At 40.2% G+C, this 21,261-nt stretch overlaps 1 protein-coding gene across 1 annotated transcript in view; it reads left to right on the forward strand.

Annotated features, from left to right (window-relative positions):
* LOC135477412 (116 kDa U5 small nuclear ribonucleoprotein component-like) overlaps nucleotides 1-17,195 on the forward strand; it is a 49,745-nt gene extending 32,550 nt beyond the window's left edge. Inside the window, 17 exon segments of the mRNA XM_064757497.1 lie at nucleotides 367-430; nucleotides 977-1,067; nucleotides 1,706-1,841; nucleotides 2,365-2,492; nucleotides 4,050-4,243; nucleotides 4,791-4,902; nucleotides 6,657-6,797; nucleotides 7,616-7,709; nucleotides 9,069-9,159; nucleotides 9,767-9,980; nucleotides 10,625-10,712; nucleotides 11,389-11,507; nucleotides 13,120-13,214; nucleotides 13,552-13,705; nucleotides 14,296-14,346; nucleotides 14,348-14,404; nucleotides 15,791-17,195. Of these exon segments, the coding sequence (XP_064613567.1) occupies nucleotides 367-430; nucleotides 977-1,067; nucleotides 1,706-1,841; nucleotides 2,365-2,492; nucleotides 4,050-4,243; nucleotides 4,791-4,902; nucleotides 6,657-6,797; nucleotides 7,616-7,709; nucleotides 9,069-9,159; nucleotides 9,767-9,980; nucleotides 10,625-10,712; nucleotides 11,389-11,507; nucleotides 13,120-13,214; nucleotides 13,552-13,705; nucleotides 14,296-14,346; nucleotides 14,348-14,404; nucleotides 15,791-15,919 (1,958 nt within the window). The 3' untranslated portion in view covers nucleotides 15,920-17,195.
* The last annotated feature ends 4,066 nt before the right edge of the window (nucleotides 17,196-21,261 follow it).

The following is a 21,261-nucleotide window of genomic DNA, read 5'->3' on the forward strand; positions in this document are numbered from 1 at the left end:
GTAAAAATGATTAGTTTGTGTCATTAAAGGTGCAAAGCTTTATAAAACTGTGCAAATCTTCGAATGTTTCGAAATATTGATTTGCAGAGGCGGCTGACAAGGTTGAAGAATCAGAATAGTCATTTTGCACATGTTTGCTTGACACGAAGTCATCTTTGTGATGACCTGGGCGCAGTTGGAGGTCAGCATTTGTATGTTGAGCTGTGAAAAGTGAGGGAGTCGCCCCACCATTTTTGACTCATGGACCATGTTTTCTGATGAAAAGAATGTAATAATTGTCTGCTGGAGACAAAACTATGAAAATTGAAACTTTGTAGGATTTTAGGTGAAATATGGTAGGTCAAGGTCATTCTGTTTTTTTTTCAGGAGGTATCAACGAAGTGGAATTCGCACGAAGACTTTGGGGCGATATCTATTTTAATGGAAGAACGTAAGTCAGTTTCTCAAACTGAGACATGAACAATTTTTTCAGTTAATTTTTAATACATGTAAGTTCATTTTGAAAGAAAATTTATACAATACATGTACTAAGGAATATTAATTGCAATTGTTATTTGTTTTTTTTTTAATATAAAGACAATGAATTGGAGAGTATATACATTTCCTGCTACATAAACATATAGTATAGAACAGGCTTATCATCAGTTCCTTGAATTCCTGAGTTAGAATGACCCAGGAGCCTCTCACGCTTGCGGTGGCTGTGAGTTCAAGTCCAACCGGTCGTACGTGGGAAGGTTTGTCATCAACCTGCAGATGGTCATTTTTTTCCCCTGGGCAGCTCTGCCCGGTTTCCACCCACCATAATGCTGGCCGCTGTCATATGAGTGAAATATTCGTGAGTACGGCGTAAAACACCAATCAAATAAATAAATTCCTGAGTTAGACAGTATTGATTTTTGTCAACTTGTGTTAATGTGATTGTTTATAAAATGTTATTATTTATAAACTAATATTATAATCACATTCTTCCTTGCAGGAGAAAGTTCACAAAGAAGCCGCCGCACAGCACCTCACAGAGAAGCTTTGTGGAATTCATTCTAGAGCCTCTGTACAAGATATTTGCGCAGGTTTGAATTTCAGAACCCATATTCACAATTGTCTGAGATTAAAAAAGTGTCAAGTAGCGCCTACACCGAAAGTTATAAATTAGAAAACCTAAGACTACATTACAGCTGAATAATTGAGATCTTGGATAATGAGTAGCGATAGCATAATCCAGTGCTTACAGATGCTTACCAGTCACCTGGGCACACAGGGTCAAGGCTCAAACCTGGCCTTGGACAGGGAATTTGTGGATTTCCCTGCTTGAACCCCAGAAATATGTTTCTTTATCATTTGTACCTTTCAAGAGAAAATTATTTGTGGTGTTCAACCTTCATTATGCAAGGTTCTATTTATTATCATGATTTTGTGTATTTTTATGCAATTTCCAGCATTTCCACTTCGTCATACATCATGTATCTACATTCATTCTCATGTCCTATTTTGTACGCCTTCCACAGTTCCACATCATTTTCATGTCCTACTTTGTCCGTCCTGCCTCATTTTCATGGCCTATTTTGTCTGTCTTCCACAGTTTCATGTCATTCTCATGTCCTATTTTGTTTGTCTCCCACAGTTCTGCGTCATTCTCATGTCCTATTTTGTCCGTCTTCCACATTTCCACATCATCACTCTCATGTCCTATATTGTCTGTCTTCCACAGATCATAGGAGATGTGGATGAGTGCTTGCCACGACTTTGTGATGAATTGGGCATCTCACTGACGAAGGAAGAGAAGAAAATAAACATTCGCCCGCTTTTACGACTGATTTGTCGTAGGTTCTTTGGGGATTTTACAGGTACATATTTGTCGGAATATCAAGGAGCAACAAACATTATGTTTAACATTCACTTAATTCCTTCTTTACATCAACTTTGTGGAGTTCGATGTAAATTTTAGGGAATTTTACAACCATGTTTGGCCTGTACAACCATGTTTAGCCTGTACAAAGCCTCTTACTAAGTACAGGCGTAGCGAAAGGAATGTTAAGGTAAATGGTGTGGGTGCTGTCTGAAAAAGTACTGCAGGTATTGAGCTCAGTTTGTGCATACATGTAAAATGGTTACATGAGATGTAAAGTAATGGTTACGTAAGATGGTTGCTGTGAGTTCAAATCCAGCTCATGCTGACTTCCTCTCTGGCCGTACATGGGAAGGTCCATCAGCAACCTATGAATGGTCGTGGGTTTCTCCCGGGCTCTGCCCGATTTCCTCCCACTATAATGCTGGGCATCGTCGCATAGGTGAAATATTCTTGAGTACGGCTTAAAACACCAATCAAATAAATAATTAAATACTCATACACGCATTTATCTGTGTCAGGATTGGTGGATATGTGTGTGGAGCACATTGGGTCACCGCAAGACAACGCCCGTAGCAAAGTCGAGCACATCTACACAGGAGACATCGACACAGAGCTGGCTGATGCCATGTTTGCTTGTGATCCTGATGTAAGTTGCACTCTTCCCTTATCTCTCTTCCTCATCAGCTGCTTAGTAATTTCTAAACAGCCAAGCCTTTGTTTTTTTTTTTCAAAAAGAAAAATGTGTTTTAGAGGTTTAATTTGATTGCAAATATGGTGTTATTCATTACCGGAAATAACACTTAATTATGAAATTATTTTCTCCTCCCGCCATGCATATAAAGGTTAGATAAGATTTTAAATGCAAGTCACCAGTGTGGTCGCTGTGAGTTCAAGTCCAGCTTATGGTGGCTTCCTCTACCGCTGTATGTGGGAAGGTCTCTGCAGCAACCTGTGGATGGTCAAGGGTAGAGCCTGGTGTCATTCCATAATGCAAAGAAAATAAATCAAATGCAAGTCAGTATATGCTTATAGTCTGTTTTGATTTTTCATGGATGAGAAGTAATTGATTCATGTCAATTTTCACAGCCAGAGGTACACAAACCATTGACCAGTTAAGTCACTTAAAAGATGTCATGGATGAATTTACTATGCGTGTATGTAGTGTAGGACCGGCTTAGCGTCACCACTCAAACTTCTAACCTCCACCTCCATTCCACCTCCATCCCATTCCACCTCCATCCCATTCCACCTCCATCCCACCTCCATTCCACTCCACTGTCACCTCCATCCCATTCCACCTCCATCCTACCTCCATCCCATTCCACTTCCATCCCATTCCACCTCCATCTCACCTCCATCCCATTCACCTCCATTCCACCTCCATCATATTCCAGCTGAATCTCCACCCCATTCCACCTCCATCCCATCCCACCTCCATCCCATCCCACTCCACCTCCATCCCATCCCACTCCATCCCATTCCACTGTCATCCCACCTCCATCCCAATCCACCTCCATCCCATCCCACTCCACCTCCATTCCACTTCCATCCTCATTTCACCTCCATTCCAATCCACCTCCATCCCAATCCACCTCCATCCCATCCCACTCCACCTCCATTCCACTTCCATCCGCATTTCACCTCCATCCCAATCCACCTCCATCCCAGTCCACCTCCATCCCTTTAAAGATATATTGGGTATTAAATTTCTCAATCTTTTTACTAAGAATAAGATGCCGCAAGCCATTATTGTGTCATGTTTGTAGCAAATTTTATTGCCTACCATCAGAAATAATATTTGCATATTGCCATAGTGTTTTGAGCTATTTTTAGAATTCCTAGTTATTCTCCCATTAACTGCTAGCACAGTTGGTAGAGGGTCCGCTTTGGGAGCGGTAGATCCAGGGTCAATCCTGGGTCGAGCCACACCTAAGACTTTAAAAGAGGAAGTTCCAGCTTCCTCACTTGGCGTTCAGCATGAAGGGGATAGTGCACTTGTCTTCGGTAAGGCGTCTCAGTGAAGCAGCACAAGATAAAAGAGCGCTGGAAGTCTATCCTGCAACAAGGAGGCACAATACATGCATTCTACGGATTCCTTTGTTGTCATATGACTGAAAAATAGTTAAGTATGTTTAACATTAAACCCCAAGGCACTCACTCACTCACTCACTCTCCCATTAATTGTTATCCTTCGTGTTGATAGGGACCTCTCATGATGCACACGACAAAGCTGTACCCAACACAGGACGCCACAAGTTTTCACGTGTTTGGTCGTGTGATGAGCGGAACGCTTCAGGCCAATCAGGATGTGAAGATTCTCGGGGAGAACTACACATTACAAGATGAGGAGGACTCACGATTTGGTCAGGTCGGCAGACTCTGGATCGCCGAGTCAAGGTGAGGATATTAGGAGCTCTCTGATTGGTGGAGAGAACATGAGCAACCAATGATCTGTTATGTTGTAACTAGGTTCCTATTGACTTGTACTTTTAGTGAGGCAGCATCGTTGCTAGAAAGAAGTACAAGTTTTGTGAAATAACCAAGAAATGTTGAAAGCGACATTAAGCGTAAAGCAAGCAAATTATGGTTTCAGTGAAAGTGCTCATGTGGATTGTGACAGATTTGGTCATAAATATTTGAGGAGATCCATATGTATTTCAACATATTCTGAATTCTGATGTATACTTTATATCAGGTGAGAAGACTTAATTTATTTTTATGTAAGCTTATATAGAATCTAGTGCCACAGGAAATCAGTGAATGTAGCAGTTCTGAAACATGAAATCAATCAGACTGAATAGACTGAGTAACCAAGGCACCTATGTGTTTGAAGTTGCAAAAATTTGATAAAACCATTTGTTCACTGGCTGTCAGCTGTAGAATTTGGAGTTATGAAAACTTATCACCAACTGATGTCAGCCTGTATTTTCTTTTCTTGGCACAGGTACAAAGTGGAGGTGAATCGAGTGCCTGCGGGGAACTGGGTGCTGATTGAGGGCATCGACCAACCCATTGTGAAAACCTCCACCATTACAGATGTGTCTGGCAATGAAGAGGTAAGAGGAATGTCCATGATGAAATGGATGAAGCAGGATTTACCTCCCTTTGTAAAGTGACAAAGAGTTACGGAGATAAATGCTTCCTCTCGGTCAACGAGATGGTGTGCTTGCACCGCTCCATTCTCTGTCACTTGCCAAGGAGAGTTTAACGTCATGTTTTCGTGGTAAATTTCGGAAGGTCATTATAAGGAAGTATTGATCAATCATTCAATCACAGATTGTCTTACTGTGACCTTTTTTTTTTTTTTTTTTATCCCTTTGGCATATAATGGGAGGGGATGTAGCGATTGTGTGCGTCTGTCTGTCTGTCCGTAATCATTTACCTCGTCAATGTATATGCTCATACAGTTATGTTTGGATTTTCGTGAAAGTTTGTAGGGGTGACATACATCGTGTGAGAATGTGGATGAACTGTTCTGTGAACTCAGGGGTAGGGAGTCCTTTTCAATACCTCTCCTACAAGTTGGATTGCATGATATTCATTAAACTTTAGACACGGTACAGAGACCATATAAGGATATGCGAGTTCCAGAGTTATTGCCCTTTGAACATAGAATTGAGACTTGTAGACGGTGAATTTATTTATTTATTTGATTGCTGTTTTATGCCGTACTCAAGAATATTTCACTTATATGACGGCGGCCAGCATAATGGTGGGTGGAAATCGCCCGGGGGAAACCAGTGAACATCCGCAGGTTGCTGCCAGACCTTCCCACGTACGGCTGGAGAGGAAGCCAGCATGAGCTGGACTTGAACTCACAGCGACCGCATTGATGAGGGACTCCTGGGTCATTATGCTGCGCTAGCGCGCTAACCAACTGAGCCACGGAGGCCCCCATGTAGATAGTGAATACTTGTTACAGTGGTATACTGGTCTCTAAGTGGTGATATGTAGCATGTCCAATCCCTGGTTTCCACTTCCTGATCATTGTGATCTGGTTTTCTATTCCTGTAAACCATGTGATTTGTTCATTTTTATAATTTATAATTACACACCTTACACCGTCTTGTAAACCAATCAAATCGCGTTCTAAGCCCATAATGCTCTCTGCGTGCCGGTGATGACATCGTTACGCTGTTAGTCTATTGAGTATAACTCGAAAGAGATTCACTATCTTCTGATGGCTCTTGTTTACAACATGGTGGGCCCGTTAGCTCCAGAAAGCAGGGTGCACACCATGTCTTGACAACTTTGAAATACCTGGGAGTGGAAAATATATATTTATAGGCCTTGAAAATTGGAATTAGAACCAAATTGGAACTGTAGGCAGGTCTGTTAACAGATTAGAGACCCAGCCTAAGTTGTAGTATATACTATGCTGATGTTCTCCAGAAGAAATTTGTTTTCAGTCGTCGTTGAAACTGATCGATACACTGGTGTGCATATGTTAATGTGATCAAACAGGGCATTTTGCATCTTGTATAACTACAGAATATTTATTCCATGTTACCTGGAAAATTATATTTTTCAGCCTGGATTGAAAAATTCAGAAATATTACCATCTTGCTTCGTCTTGCAGGCTACATATTTCGTCTGCTCAAGTTCAACCAACACCAGCTCTGTCATCAAAAAAGCTGGGGAGCCAGATAAAAAAATTTGTTTTCAGCCATCTTTGAAACTGATGGATACACTGGTGTGCGTGTGTCAAACTGATCAAACAGGGCAATTTTCACCTTGTCTAACTACAGAATATTTATTCCACATAGCCTGAAAAATGCCTGAAATGTTACCATCTTGCTTCGTCTTGCAGGCATACATATTTCGTCCACTAAAGTTCAACACCAACTCTGTCATCAAAATAGCTGTGGAGCCTGTGAACCCGTCAGAGTTGCCAAAGATGTTGGATGGACTGAGGAAGGTTAACAAGAGTTATCCCCTCTTGAATACAAAGGTTGGCTGTTCTTCTTGATCCACTTGAATGTGTAACTTCTGTTATTCTACATATTCATGTATTACCTTGGACACTTTAGTTTCTTGCACCCATAAAACAGACTGTCATGACACCAATTAAAAGGAATAAATAAGTATTCCTGTAACTAAAAAGTATGTTAATTTATGAAAAAAATTAAAGAAAATGTTTTTTTTTTTATTTTGCATCATATTTAGATATTTGTAATGTATATTTGAATAAAATCTGTTCATTGTGTAGATAGGATTGTTCCCCACTGAGAAAGCACATTGATATGCTGCTGTTAGTAATGTGTTGTGGGACTGCTGCGGTGACCTAATGGCTAGAGCATCCACCTTGAAGGGGACAGGCCCAGGATGGCGCTAATATCTTTTAGTATATCCAGTATAATTTTAATCTCTCAAACTGTCGGTCAAAACAACAAAAAAACATCAATTTCAGTTGAAACAAAAACTCATTTTCGCCCAAAAAGTGTTGGTCGGTACGTGGAAAAATGACTTCTGTAAACCCCTGGGTAGAGAAAGGAAACAGGACTGGTTGGCCCAGTGTCAGTATAATGTGACTGAGTGAGGTGTCATGTCTGGTGTCTTTGGTATGATGCTTCAGTGGCGGCAGCATTTTGCCAACATGAACTCTGTCCTGCCACAGAAGTCACAGCAAATGTACACAAACCTAGTGAAAAATTGCTAAGTATGAGATCTAACCCTAAGCATACATACATAAATATTGTGCTGTTTGCAGTCAGATTTGATTGCCAAAGATTTGACATGAACTTACATTGATGGCAATGTTTGTTTAAGGTGGAAGAGTCCGGGGAGCATATTGTGCTGGGGACAGGAGAGCTCTACCTGGACTGTGTTATGCATGATCTGAGGAAAATGTACTCTGAGATAGGTAAAGTAAATCCTCTGTGTGTGGATTGTGGGGGAGGGGAACTTTATTGTACTGTAATTCTTCAACCTTTTCACAAGTTTTCAAGGTGTTTACTCAAGTATATTCTGAAGGCATTATTCTGTGTAGACTGATAAAATTGTACTTGTTGCGAAGCCCTGAATCTGGCCAATCCAACATGTAATTTTTTCTCCAAAATCAATTTAAAAATGTGCATAATAATTGCTTTCTCATATGCGAAAAGGTCAAGGAATTAGGGTACTGGTGCTATTACAGCTGCAATATTACATGTGTAAAGCAAGTTCCAGCTCAACCTGGAATTCTGTACTGGGTACGTCACGTGAAGTTTAACATCATTTAAGTGACACATTTGCCTGATTCTAAGTGATTCATCCAATCCAATTTTTTTTTTGTGAAGTTTCTTGATTTTCTGATAAGGAGAAGACTTCAAATAAGGCCATTATGTACCTCTAAAAATACATTTTTTACATACCAAACATTAGGTGAAATACACTATATTTATCCCATTTTCAGATATGGTTGTTTTTTGTATCATTGATTTGATTTGGCATGATACAGCTGAAATATTGTCGGTGTGGCATTATGATGTGATCATGATGAACTCATTGGTGGGTGTCCATGTGGCATTATAAAAATGTGATCATCATGAACTCATTGGGGGTGTCCATGTGGCATTATAATGCGATCATCATGAACTCATTGTGGGGGGGTTGGTGTGGCATTATAATGTGGGCATCATGAACTCATTGGGAGTGTCGGTGTGGCATTATAATGCGATCATCATGAACTCATTCTGGGGGTGTTGGTGTGGCAGTATAATGTGGGTGTCATGAACTCATGGGGGGTGTCAGTGTGGCATTATAATGTGGGCATCATGAACTTATTGGGGGGCTAGCAGGCTAGCACAAGGCAATGACCCAGGAGCCGTTCACCAATGCGGTTGGAATGGGTTTAGGTCCAGCTCATGCTGGCTTCATCTCCAGCTGTAAGTGGAAAGGTCTGCCAGCAACCTGTGGATGGTTTTGGGTGTCGTCCGGTTTCGTCCCACCATAATGCTGGCCTCCGTCATAGAAGTGAAATATTCTTCAGTAAGGCGTAAAACACCAATCAAATAAACAAATAAAATTGTGAACTCATTTGAGTGTTTGGTGGTTGAGGCCGGGCACTTTGGTTTCCTTGACCCAGAAACCTTGCCGCCATCATGTAAATGAAACATTGTTTTGAGAAGGATAATAGACAACTATTAATCAATGAATAACTCAATAAGTGAATGGATTTTGAATCATAAAATCATAAACAATCTTCCCTGATGGAGTTCTATCATCACCGCTCCCTTTTCAGATATAAAAGTAGCAGATCCAGTGGTATCATTTTGTGAGACTGTCGTGGAAACATCATCGCTAAAATGTTTTGCAGAAACTCCAAACAAAAAGTAAGTCAATTTAAGATAGTTGTCTAACAACTACTAGATTTATGGGCTTGTGATGATTGCTGACCAACTGTTAATTTTAATCATAAATGTATTGGAAGTTGCCACCATACCAGGGTCACGTGGAGATAATATGTCATACTTTTAATGAGTTCCCAAATAATGGGCCCAAAAAGCCGAAATAAACTCAGTTTATTAATGAGGTTTTTAAAAATGTGAGGAAATATCGCTTATTTTCCTGGTATTCAGCCACAAATTTGAAAAGCTGTATTTGACGGATCCAGTAGAATCCAGTGTCCCAAGACTTGTCCCATCTACATTTATAAGGTATTACTTGATTGGCCACCTTCCACTACCCTGACCTAGCTGCTGTTGGGGAAAGGGGCAAGATCGGCAGTAGTAATTGTCCTTAATGGCTGTGCAGCTGTGTTACACGTATGTTAAAATATGAACATTCATAAAAGTGTGATGTGATACTACAAGTTGTTTCTATATATTTTATTTGTGAAGGCCACGCAGAAGAACAGTTTCATAATTTGGCAGATTTTTACCTTTGATAAATAAATATATTAAATGTGTCATTTTTATTATTGTTATGCTTTATTTTCAGGAACAAGGTAACCATGATTGCTGAGCCACTTGAGAAGGGGCTGGCTGAGGACATTGAGAACGAGGTGGTTCAGATTTCATGGCCCAGGAAGAGGCTGGGCGAATTTTTCCAGACAAAATACGACTGGGATTTGTTGGCAGCCAGGTCTATCTGGGCTTTTGGGCCAGATGTGACGGGGCCCAATATCCTGGTTGATGACACGTTGCCATCAGAGGTGAGGTTCATAGAACTGAACTTAGCAGCTTTTTGGACAGTCTGAGTTTGACCTATGTGCTTTGACAAGCTGCGGTGCGTGTGCATTTTTAACTTTTTGATCTGAATCTTAGATGTACATGAATATTGCACACGATTTTAAGAAACCCAAGGCAGCTCATCGGTTGGAGTTGTCCATTAAATTAAATCTTGGAACTATGACATTGTATGCCTGATTTATAAGACAACACAAAATCATGTTTTGTACATCAAAAATGCTTTGAAGAAACTGGGCAGAATCCATGTAGTTTTTACACACAGATCGTGGGTATTTCATTTGACATTGGAAGAGAAGATTAATAATACAATAATAATAATAATGAAAAAAACCCAAACAAACAAAATCCCTAACAAATAGAATAAGAACAACAAAAATGCTGTCCACTGAGATACTCATCACAGCTAGAATTGGATCCCATGGTCCAGACTAAGAAAGCTGTCTCCCAACACCAAGAACAACAACAACAACACCCTCCTTTTGAATGAATGAATAATTATGGCTTAACGCCACATCTCCCTCCTTTTGACGCAGCAGTCTTATTGCGTGGACCTGTATTACATGTATGCAGCATGTACCTGATGTCTTTGTGTTTGTTTCCCTGGCAGGTTGACAAAGGATTGCTGGGTGCTGTGAAGGACAGTATTGTGCAGGGCTTTCAGTGGGCCACCAGGGAGGGGCCTCTCTGCGATGAACGTGAGTGTACTGCTTGATAGAACACTTAGGAAAAACACAGATTTTAAACATGTTTAGAGACAATAACCTGAACCTTTGTCCAGTGAATTCATGCAAGGTTTATAGCTGGTATTTTGGGACATGTTTGAAACAAGCTTTCGCTGGCTTGTCACGTAACTGGTGACGAGTGATGGTTTCCTCTCCCCAGTTTGTCGTAGTTGGTCAGGTGTGCCGACAACCTGCCAGTGTCTGTGGTTTTTCCCCAGGACTAGTGACCGGCCCGGATAGCCCAGTTGGTAGAGCGTCCGCTTCGGGACCGGTAGATCCGGGATCAAACCTGGGTCGAGTCACACCTAAGACCTTAAAAGAGGAAGTTGTAACTTCCTCGCTTGGTGTTCAACATGAAGGGGATAGTGCAACGATTGGTTGACCCATATCAGTATAATGGCTCGGGCGGGGCGGCTTACTTGCCTTCAGTAGGTCAGTGAAGCAGCACTAGATAAAAGAGCGGTGGAAATCTGTCCTGCAACAAGGAGGCACATTACACGTACATGCACCCTAAGGATTCCTTCGTCATCTTATGACTGAAAAATTGTTGAGCATGACGTTAAACGCCAAGCACTCACTCACTCACTCCCCCATGACTAGCTAGCAGGAAAAGAAAAGTTTCTGTGATGTTTTGTCTTTCTGATTTCAGCCATCAGGAATGTGAAGTTTAAAATCCTTGATGCAGTGATAGCCCAGGAACCAATCCACAGAGGTGGTGGACAGATCATTCCCACAGCTAGGAGAGTGGCCTATTCTGCTTTCCTCATGGTGAGTATATCAACTCTCCTGGTGAGTACATCAACTCTCCTGGTGAGTACATCAACTCTCCTGGTGTTCACATCAACTCTCCTGGTGAGTACATCAACTCTCGTGGTGTTTACATCAACTCTTCTGGTGTTTACATCAACTCTCCTGGTGAGTATATCAACTCTCCTGGTGAGTACATCAACTCTCCTGGTGTTTACATCAACTCTTCTGGTGTTCACGTCAACTCTCCTGGTGTTCACATCAACTCCCCTGGTGTTCACATCAACTCCCCTGGTGTTTACATCAACTCTTTTGGTGTTTACATCAACTCTTTTGGTGTTTACATCAACTGTCCTGGTGTTCACATCAACTCTCCTGGTGGTCACATCAACTCTTCTGGTGTTTACGTCAACTCTCCTGGTGTTTACATCAACTCTTCTGGTGTTTACATCAACTCTCCTGGTGAGTACATCAACTCTCCTGGTGTTCATGTCAACTCTCCTGGTGTTCACATCAACTGTCCTGGTGTTCACGTCAACTCCCCTGGTGTTCACATCAACTCCCCTGGTGTTTACATCAACTCTTTTGGTGTTTACATCAACTGTCCTGGTGTTCACATCAACTCTCCTGGTGTTCACATCAACTCTTCTGGTGTTTACGTCAACTCTCCTGGTGTTTACATGAACTCTTCTGGTGTTTACATCAACTGTCCTGGTGAGAACATCAACTCTCCTGGTGTTCACATCAACTCCCCTGGTGTTTACATCAACTCTTCTGGTGTTTACATCAACTCTTCTGGTGTTTACATCAACTCTCCTGGTGTTTAGGGTGGAATACTGTTAACACTAGCAGATATGGGCTTGCATCACCTACAGTGTTGCATGCAGTGTCTTTTTGTGTCCTTCAAGAGCACTGTTCAAAAAAAAAAACATTACAAAATTTCTGAAAATTCAGTGAAGCTCTGTATATGGATACAACTGTTCGATTGCTTTAGCGATTTCAGACTGATGAACAGTTAATCTCTTAAAATGCCTGTTTGCCTTTATAAATAATACGTAAATTTGTTTGTATGGTATTTAATTAATTCTTCTAAAAAGTCAAATAAAGGAGTACACAAAAAATTTCTAGAGGTTATCTCAAATTTCATGAGACATTACTCTAATTCCTTTTCGCATATGAAAAAACAACTTTCAGTGAAATTTATGCACATTTTGGAGACAAAACTACATTGGTTGGATCGGCCAATTCCAGGGTTCACGAAAAGTATACTTTTATCAGTCTTCACAGAATAATGCCTGAATAAACACTTTGCAAATATGCCAAAAAGTTGAAGAATTACGGCAGTAACAACAAATGGTTGATGACTTTTATGTGACCATCTACATGGTTCAGTGTCTAAAATAGAAGACCACTTGCCTTCCACCAATATCATGTCTACACGGAATGTAACATGTAAAAAAGATCATCAAAAGCTTGACAAAGGTCGGTGGATTAACACAGGCACTTTCGTTTTCTCCACGTATAAAACTGAGCGCCATTGTAGAAGTGAAAATATCCTGAATAAATAAATTAACTGAGAAATCAAACAAATGCAATCAGAAGAAATACAATTAGATTTTGTGTTTTTCTTCAGGCGACACCGCGAATGATGGAGCCGTATTTCTTTGTGGAGGTGATGGCGCCAGCTGATTGTGTGTCTGCTGTCTACACTGTCCTGGCCAGGCGAAGGTGAGTAGTGACACTGTGGACAAGCGTGTCCTGTCGGGTGTCTTCAGAATGCTGTTCCAGTGAGGCAGCATTATTCTTGTAATATAATGTTGGCATCTACATGGAGGCATCATTCTGTGGCAACAAAAATAATGTTCAAGGTGATATTAAAATGCCCAAGCAAACCATCAGAAGGAAACAAATGTCCTGTCTTTTAAAGAAAAGAAAACAAAGTTGACTGTCCAAATAAGTTTGTGTTCTTAGATGTAACTCTTTTGTGGAACTTTTGAGCTCTTCTGTGATTAGAGGTAGTATTCACTAGATTCATAGTATTCATAGCCTCTGCTTGTTTCATCAGAGGTCACGTTACCCAGGATGCACCTGTACCAGGTTCCCCGCTGTACACCATCAAGGCATTCATTCCTGCCATAGACTCCATGGGGTTTGAAACGGACTTGCGAACTCACACCCAGGGCCAGGCCTTCTGTCTGTCTGTCTTCCACCATTGGCAGGTGAGTTTTGGTGTACAATGTGACAGTGAAACAGGTAGGAATGTTCTTGAACTAAATCATTATTCTGGAAAACTTAATTTGGAGTTTGGACATGACCAAAGATATGCATTTAATATGCTGTAAATTATGATAATGTTCATGGATATATTTAAAAAATTTAATTATGATCAAAGTTTAGGTTGAACACATTTTCTTAGCTGCAAAGACCAAATTCTAGTGCTAATATATTTATTCAACATGTGTTACATCGTCATTTTGTAACATCATTTCACAAAGACAGAATATACCAGGTCCCAAATACCCACAATTGAAAATTATTGCCAAGTGTACTTTTCTCAAAAGAAACATCGAAAAAAATATTGAAGAAAACATTTACCTCTTTCATCTGGATTTTGTAATTTTATGTTTTCTCCATCTTTAAGCACTAATCTTGCAGTTAAACATTACTGTGGCATCTAGCACCTAACAACAGATGATATCAGTGTACCACTTATTTTTCTACTCCACATGCGCCTTGCGGACTTGCGTCAATTGTATACACCCGACTCAAAATAAGGCTTCTTTAACCTTGAATTAATTGCCATCTTCAGATTGTACCCGGTGACCCGCTGGACAAAAGCATCATTATCCGTCCTCTGGAGCCCTCAGCCAGCCACACACCTGGCCAGGGAGTTCATGATCAAGACACGCAGACGCAAGGTGAGGGGCATAAGAAGGGGTTATCATGCATAGTTTACATGTGTTAATTATCCATCAGAAAATTTCATCTTTGGACAGGGATTTTTTTACAATAAACAGTGGACTATGATCATCTGGCAGTTTAATTACACAGTCTAACATTCATCGGAGACTACTTCTCAGCTATCAGTATGCTCTGCCTATATGTGCGTCACGTGGGGAAGATTTGTCAGTAACTTACCAAAGGGTGGTGGTTTTCCCTGGACACTGTGGTTTTCTATAGCCATAAAAACTGACCGACATCATGCAAGTGAAAAACTTCTTGAGTATGATCAGTGAGTATGAAACAAAACAAGTAAATAACTAACTAGAAAATAGAGTTCTCAAGCTGTTGGGAAGGGAGATATCTTTACATACTTGTCCAGGATTTTTAAATCATTATTAAACAGTAACCTGATGCCAAAGTGCATCTGTGTTTGGTGTTTTACATCGTATATTCATAATATTTCAACTTTATTAAGAAGCATCAAAAGGAGTCAATTTATTTATTTATTTATTTCATTGGTGTTTTACGCCGTACTCAAGAATATTTCACTTATACGACGGCGGCCAGCATTATGGTGGGTGGAAACCGGGCAAGAGCCCAGGGGAAACCCAAGACCTCCGCAGGTTGCTGGCAGACCTTCCCACTTACGGCCGGACTGAGCCACGGAGGCCCCCGAAAAGGAATAAATTGAATCAACATCTAACTGTACATACAGTAGTCAGTCATCCTCCTGAAATTAGGGGCCTCTGTGGCTCAGTCAGTTAGCGCGCTAGTGCAGCGTAATGACCCTGGAGTCCCTCACAAATGCAGTCACTGTGAGTTCAAGTCCAGCTTATGCTGGCTTCCTCTCCAGCCATATGTGGGAAGGTCTGTCAGCAACATGCGTATGGGCCGTGGGTTTCCCCCGGGTTCTGCCCTGTTTCCTCCCATCATAATGCTGGCCGCCGTCGTATAAGTGAAATATTCTTGAGTACGGCGTAAAACACCAATCAAATAAATAAATAAATAAATCATTCTGAAATTATTATTCACTTTGCCCTAGTATTAGCTTTACTAGTATTAACTATTGTGTTTAGTCAGTTTCTTCTCCAGAGATTACTTTCTTGTTATAACTGAATGTTGTATATTATAAAAAATGCGTTCTCAATTCAAACAGTGTTTAATTGGTAATGTTTGTTACAATTTGTAAATCTTTAAAATCCTTCCAGTACAGTCAATCAACAATTGTTTCCCAAAGAGATTGTTGTACTACACCATTTAACCGTGGGTATTGTAAGGGTTACCAACATAAAATTTTGGTCAAGAGCCGTGGGCTAAAAAAAAAAAAAAGCATTATTAACACTTCCATTTTTTAATTCCAGGGTCTCAGTGAAGACGTCAGCATCAACAAATTCTTTGACGATCCTATGTTGTTGGAATTGGCTAAGCAGGATGTGATGCTTATCCCATGTGAATTGTCTCGCAAGTCGCGTGAAGACAGCGGTGTCTAATCCAGTGCCCCGGTGCCCTGGTGTCATGGGGACGAGAGATTCGTGTATATCCTCAGTCATTTGGATCATGTCAGTGGATCAACCAATCAGATTTGTACATAGTTTCATACCTAAAAGACTTGAGTCACTGACTGCTCCTGCTGGGGAGAACTGAGAACTTCATCCAGAGATTTTTTTCATCAACTTAAGATGACTCAGCCTTCATCCAGGGATATTTTCATCAACTTATAAAGATGATTCAAAAGACTGACTCCTCCTGCTGGGAAGAACTGAGAACTTCATCCAGAGATATTTTTCATCAACTTAAGATGACCTTCATTTAGCGGTAGTTTTCATCGACTTGACATGACTCAACCTTCATCCAGAGATACTTTTCATCAGTTAAGATGACTCAGAAATACATGTACTTTTCAGTAACTTTTAGCGTGACTCAGTCTTCATCCAGAGTTATTTTGAGGTAAGGATGAACCTGGATCCGTGGATACATTTCATAAACTTGAAGCACGACTCACTTTATGAGGAATTGTCTCGGATCAACCTTGACCTCAAACTCCCGCACTCTCGTATTCATAGGGTGTATGTAGGACATTGTATACTGGTACAACATCTGCTGCTTATTGGCATATATAAATTGTAACATTACTGTCTATGTTTTTGTGACGGTTGTATTTCTGCTGTAGTGATTACCCAGTTCTTGGAATTCTGGGTCACATAAATTCTCTGCCTAGAACTCTGCTGAGCTATCTTTTTTACCTGAAGAAGACACTTCAATATGTACTGTCGCAAGGGTATGGCTGAGATATTGCCGATGTGGCGTTGAGCCATAAGCATTCATTAATTATGTACTACTTTTATCCTCCCACCATAATGCTGGACACCGTCATATAAGTGAAATATTCTTGAGTACGGCGTAAAATACCAATCAAATAAAAAAAAAAAATACTGTTTTAACACCTTTCACATTATTAATATTCTTGTATCTAGAGCAGATTCCAGAAGGCCAGTTTTGAAATTTGAAACAAAATTTTGGAGCTTATTTTTGAGCCTTGTAAATTAAAATTGGCCACCTCGCCATATTGAAACAGATGTGTCCAAATTTTAACTTCCATTTCTGAAAACTAAACATTGTGAGAAACGCTATAAATTTTGACTTAAGTCAGAAAAAATCTTTGTTGAGTCGGCCCCTGCTATGTAAACACGGCCATTCTTAAAAAACCTTTTGTTACGTACAACCCAATTGTATGAGGAAAAAAATGAGGCCAGTCGGGCAAGAATTCTTTTTTATATTGAATAATGAAGAAATAGGTTTAAAAGGATTATAAAAAAATTGTGAAAAATAACTTCTGTCAAGATGCCAGTAAAGACTTGTACCTTAATTCTTTTCAAGCTTCTCTGCAACCAACAGTTTGAAGCAGTTTTACAGAAACAGGGAGCAAAGCTTTGTGAAGCTTGCATTTTAAGTGACACAAACAAATCACTTTAGCATCATTTTCATAATAATTGTGTGCATAATTTTTGCTGAAAAAAGGTGCTTACGTGGTTGAAAAGGTTGAAGACTTACAGAAGGTCCCTTTGTAGAAGGGTTTAGTAGGGTTGTGCCCAGTGAACAAGTTTTTAATGATGGCTGCAGACCCCCAAGAGAAAAAAAACCAATTAGTAACTTAACAAACAAGAAAAGAGCAACCTCTGGGATCATGAGTGGGATGGTCTGCCAATAACTTGCAAATAGTCTCGGGTTTCCCCAGGCTAGGCCGAGTTTCCTCTGACCATAGTGGTGGCTGCCACCATATAAGCGAAATGTTCTTGAGTATGGCGTGTAAAACACCAATCAAATAAATAAACAAGAAACAACAGCTATAGTTAGCCTTCCCAGGTACCTGATAAAGTCCTGCGGTTACCTCTACACTCTCTGTCAATTTCTTTCCCCTTAATCTTCAGACCATTCCCATATGATGTCTGGCCAGTTTCCTCCCACTGTAATGCTGCCCACTGTCACCTAAGTGAAATGTTCTTAAATACAGTGTAGAACACCACCACTCCAATAAACAAATCATCATACAGGATACATTTAACACAATTCACAGAAAATCCTAGAATTCTGACCAGTAAATGTGCCAGGAATAAGCTACAAGTATCACATTTGCCAACAGGCAAGGAATACAGCCTCTAGAATTGGAGATTTTTTCTGCATTCGTCCAAGCATCCAGGTTCTTCACACGGAGCTAAATAAGCAAAATGCTGATTTTTGTCCATTTCTGAAGTTTAAAGTACTACAGGACACTGAATCTGGACACTGAAAATTTGCAGGCTAGGCACACTCTGATTAATTCTTCAAAAAGAATTTCTCACCTAAAAGCTATACTTTTCATTATTTATGCTAAAATCTTATTCAAGGCCAATTTAATCTGGGTTAAAATTTGCTTTGTTTTTCACCTCCAGTACTCTAGTCACATGACTAAAGAGTGGGCTGATGATTGGCTCAGAGCAGTTATGACATCATTGCAAAACTGTGACTACTTGACCCATGTATAAGCTGGCCTTGAGCAATGTTTGTCCACTACAATCACCAGTCACAGCTGCAAAGCGTATAAGAAAATGAGGTACACGTGAGTACCAGTGAAGTGGGTATACATTTACGGCCTGATATTTTGTCGCTGGCTTCCTCTCTGGCTGTACGTGGGGAAGGTCTGTCAGCAACCTGCGGATGGTTGTGGGTTTCCGTCGGTTTACAGTGTAAAACACCAATCAAATAATTAAATAAATAAAATGGTATTTTGTCTTGAAGATCAATGCTTTCAACAAATACCAGGCCGTATGTCCACACAACATGCTGGTATGACGTCATACTGGTATGATATTTGTAATATTATAAAACTAAACAACAATCGCTAAAATGAATGAAACAAAACTTGTAAATGCGTTTTACAGATGTGAAAACATCAGGATGTATGTTTTGTCAATGTCTGTACAACATTCATGAGGACACTGAGGAATCGCAAGTCCAGATGTACATCTGTATGAACATACGTACAAAGGTACAGAAAAGTGCGTAACTTCTGAGTCAAAATGTTACAACACAGCAGTAAGATTCAGGTAGTATGTAACTTCTGAGTCGAACTTTACATCACATCAGTAAGGCACAGACAGTTAATAACTTCTGAGTCATAACATTACAACAAGGCAATAAGATACAGACATTACATAGTTTTTGAGTCATACACGGTATATATCTATATTACCAGTATTTAAGGTATAACAGAACACCTAAGTTCTGAGTCATAACACACAGTGAGGTACAAGAGTTCTGAGTCACAACGACATAACACACCAGTGAGGTACAGATAGCTATGATACATAAATTCTGAGTCATAACGTTATAACACACCAGTAAAATACAGACAGACAGGAGTTCTGAGTCATAACGTTATAACACACCAGTAAGACAGGAGTTTTGAGTCGTAACGTTATAACGCACCAGTAAGGCACAGAACATAACCCATGTTACATCCACTTCTCTGTTTAATACAGCAAAACAAAGAGAAACTTGTGGAGCAGAATGTGTATTTAACGAGTACATTTTGCATATAAACGTTATTCTAAAACAGTCACCATTTAACAACTGTCCACGTAGCACTTTCAGCCACTGCAAATTTTATACATGTGCAGTCCAAAACCGCAAAAGACTTGACCAGATTAGTTTGGCACTTTATTTTGACACCATCCGGAGAACTGACGCAGAAATCACAAAATACAACACATTTACCACCTGAATGTTTGCAATGTGAACGACGTATAAAAGACAAACCTTTCGCAACATATATCCATAATACGAACAATGATAGGTCACATCAAATATGTACAATTACATGTACATGTAATTTTTACAGAGCACTTTTAAGTGACGAATAAATTAATGGTGAAGTTAAGTGTGGATATGGTATCAAAGTGTACTTTGTACTGAGTCCACCACCAGTTGGGAGTGTAATTTAAGTCTATCCAAAAACAACACCTACAGTTACAATGTACATGTATGTATGATTCTTAAACAATCAAGCAAATATGATTACGACTTCACATATCTAAATACTTCATTACCTCACCCACATGTACACTGTACACTTTTATTTACAATTTAGAAGCCGAGACATTTGGTGACACACACAGAAAGATGAGTCGTAAACATTGTATATTTCACAAAAATACTGAAGTCAGTAGTGTCATCTACCTTTTTTTAAGTCAGTTTGTTCATGAAATCTACAGGATATTACTAGTATTTGCAATATTCTGTTCGTGAATAGACAGTTGTTCGAACTGCCTGTTCGTGAAAATTCTCATTACAGGTGTTTTTCATTTTGTCAATCTACTTACAGCAATGCATGCATAGATGCCTTGAGCAAATTTTGTAAATAATGGAGAGAGGTATTTTTTTACAACACATATTACATACCATAACATTTCAGTACAGTTTCTGTCATGCAAGTTTTTCTAACCAAAAATGTCCCCTCATGATGTGGTCAAGTGAGCCAAAATGACTCCTCCCTGGCATGGTCAAGCGAGCCAAAATGACTCCCCACAACATAATCAAGTAAGCCAAATGACTCCTCCCTGGCATGGTCAAGCGAGCCAAAATGACTCCCCCCTGGCATGGTCAAGTGAGCCAAATGGTCTCCTCATGGCATGGTCAAGTGATACAAAAAGGCCCTCTCCCCAACCCCTGGCATGGTTAAGTGAGCCAAAATGACTCCCCCTGACATGGTAAAGTGAGCCAAATTGTGTCCTCGTGGCCAAGTAAGACAAAAAAGCCCTCTCCCCAACCCCTGGCATGGTCAGGTGAGCCAAAATGACTCCTCATGGTGTGGTCAAGTGAGCCAAAATGACTCCTCATGGCATGGTCAAGTGAGCCAAAATGACTGCTCATGGCATGGTCAAGTTATATGATTCCTTGACCAGCAAGAGATACTGAAAACACAAACACCATGTACATGTAGGACCTACAACGTACTACCACATATACAAAATGAGGAGATTACAACATACACAGCTAAGCTTGTCCAACAGGCTGGACAGGCAATGTGAAGCAGGCACATGGCTTGTGAAAACAGGCACATGTACGGCACTTTTGTGGTTCAAAAGAAAGGCACTCTAGTGAGTCATGAGTACAAAGATACTTGTGAACAGGGAACATTTGTGGTTCATGAGAAAAGCACCTCTTCCACAAAAAGGGCACTGTGAAGCAGCAATTTGAAGATTGCCCTTCTGTGGATCATAAGAAAGGCATCTCTTCCACAATGGCACTGTGAATCAGCAATTTGAAGTTTGTACTTCTGTGGAACATAGGAAAG

Source organism: Liolophura sinensis, chromosome 11 (assembly GCF_032854445.1).
Source record: "Liolophura sinensis isolate JHLJ2023 chromosome 11, CUHK_Ljap_v2, whole genome shotgun sequence".
Lineage (NCBI taxonomy): Eukaryota > Metazoa > Mollusca > Polyplacophora > Chitonida > Chitonidae > Liolophura > Liolophura sinensis.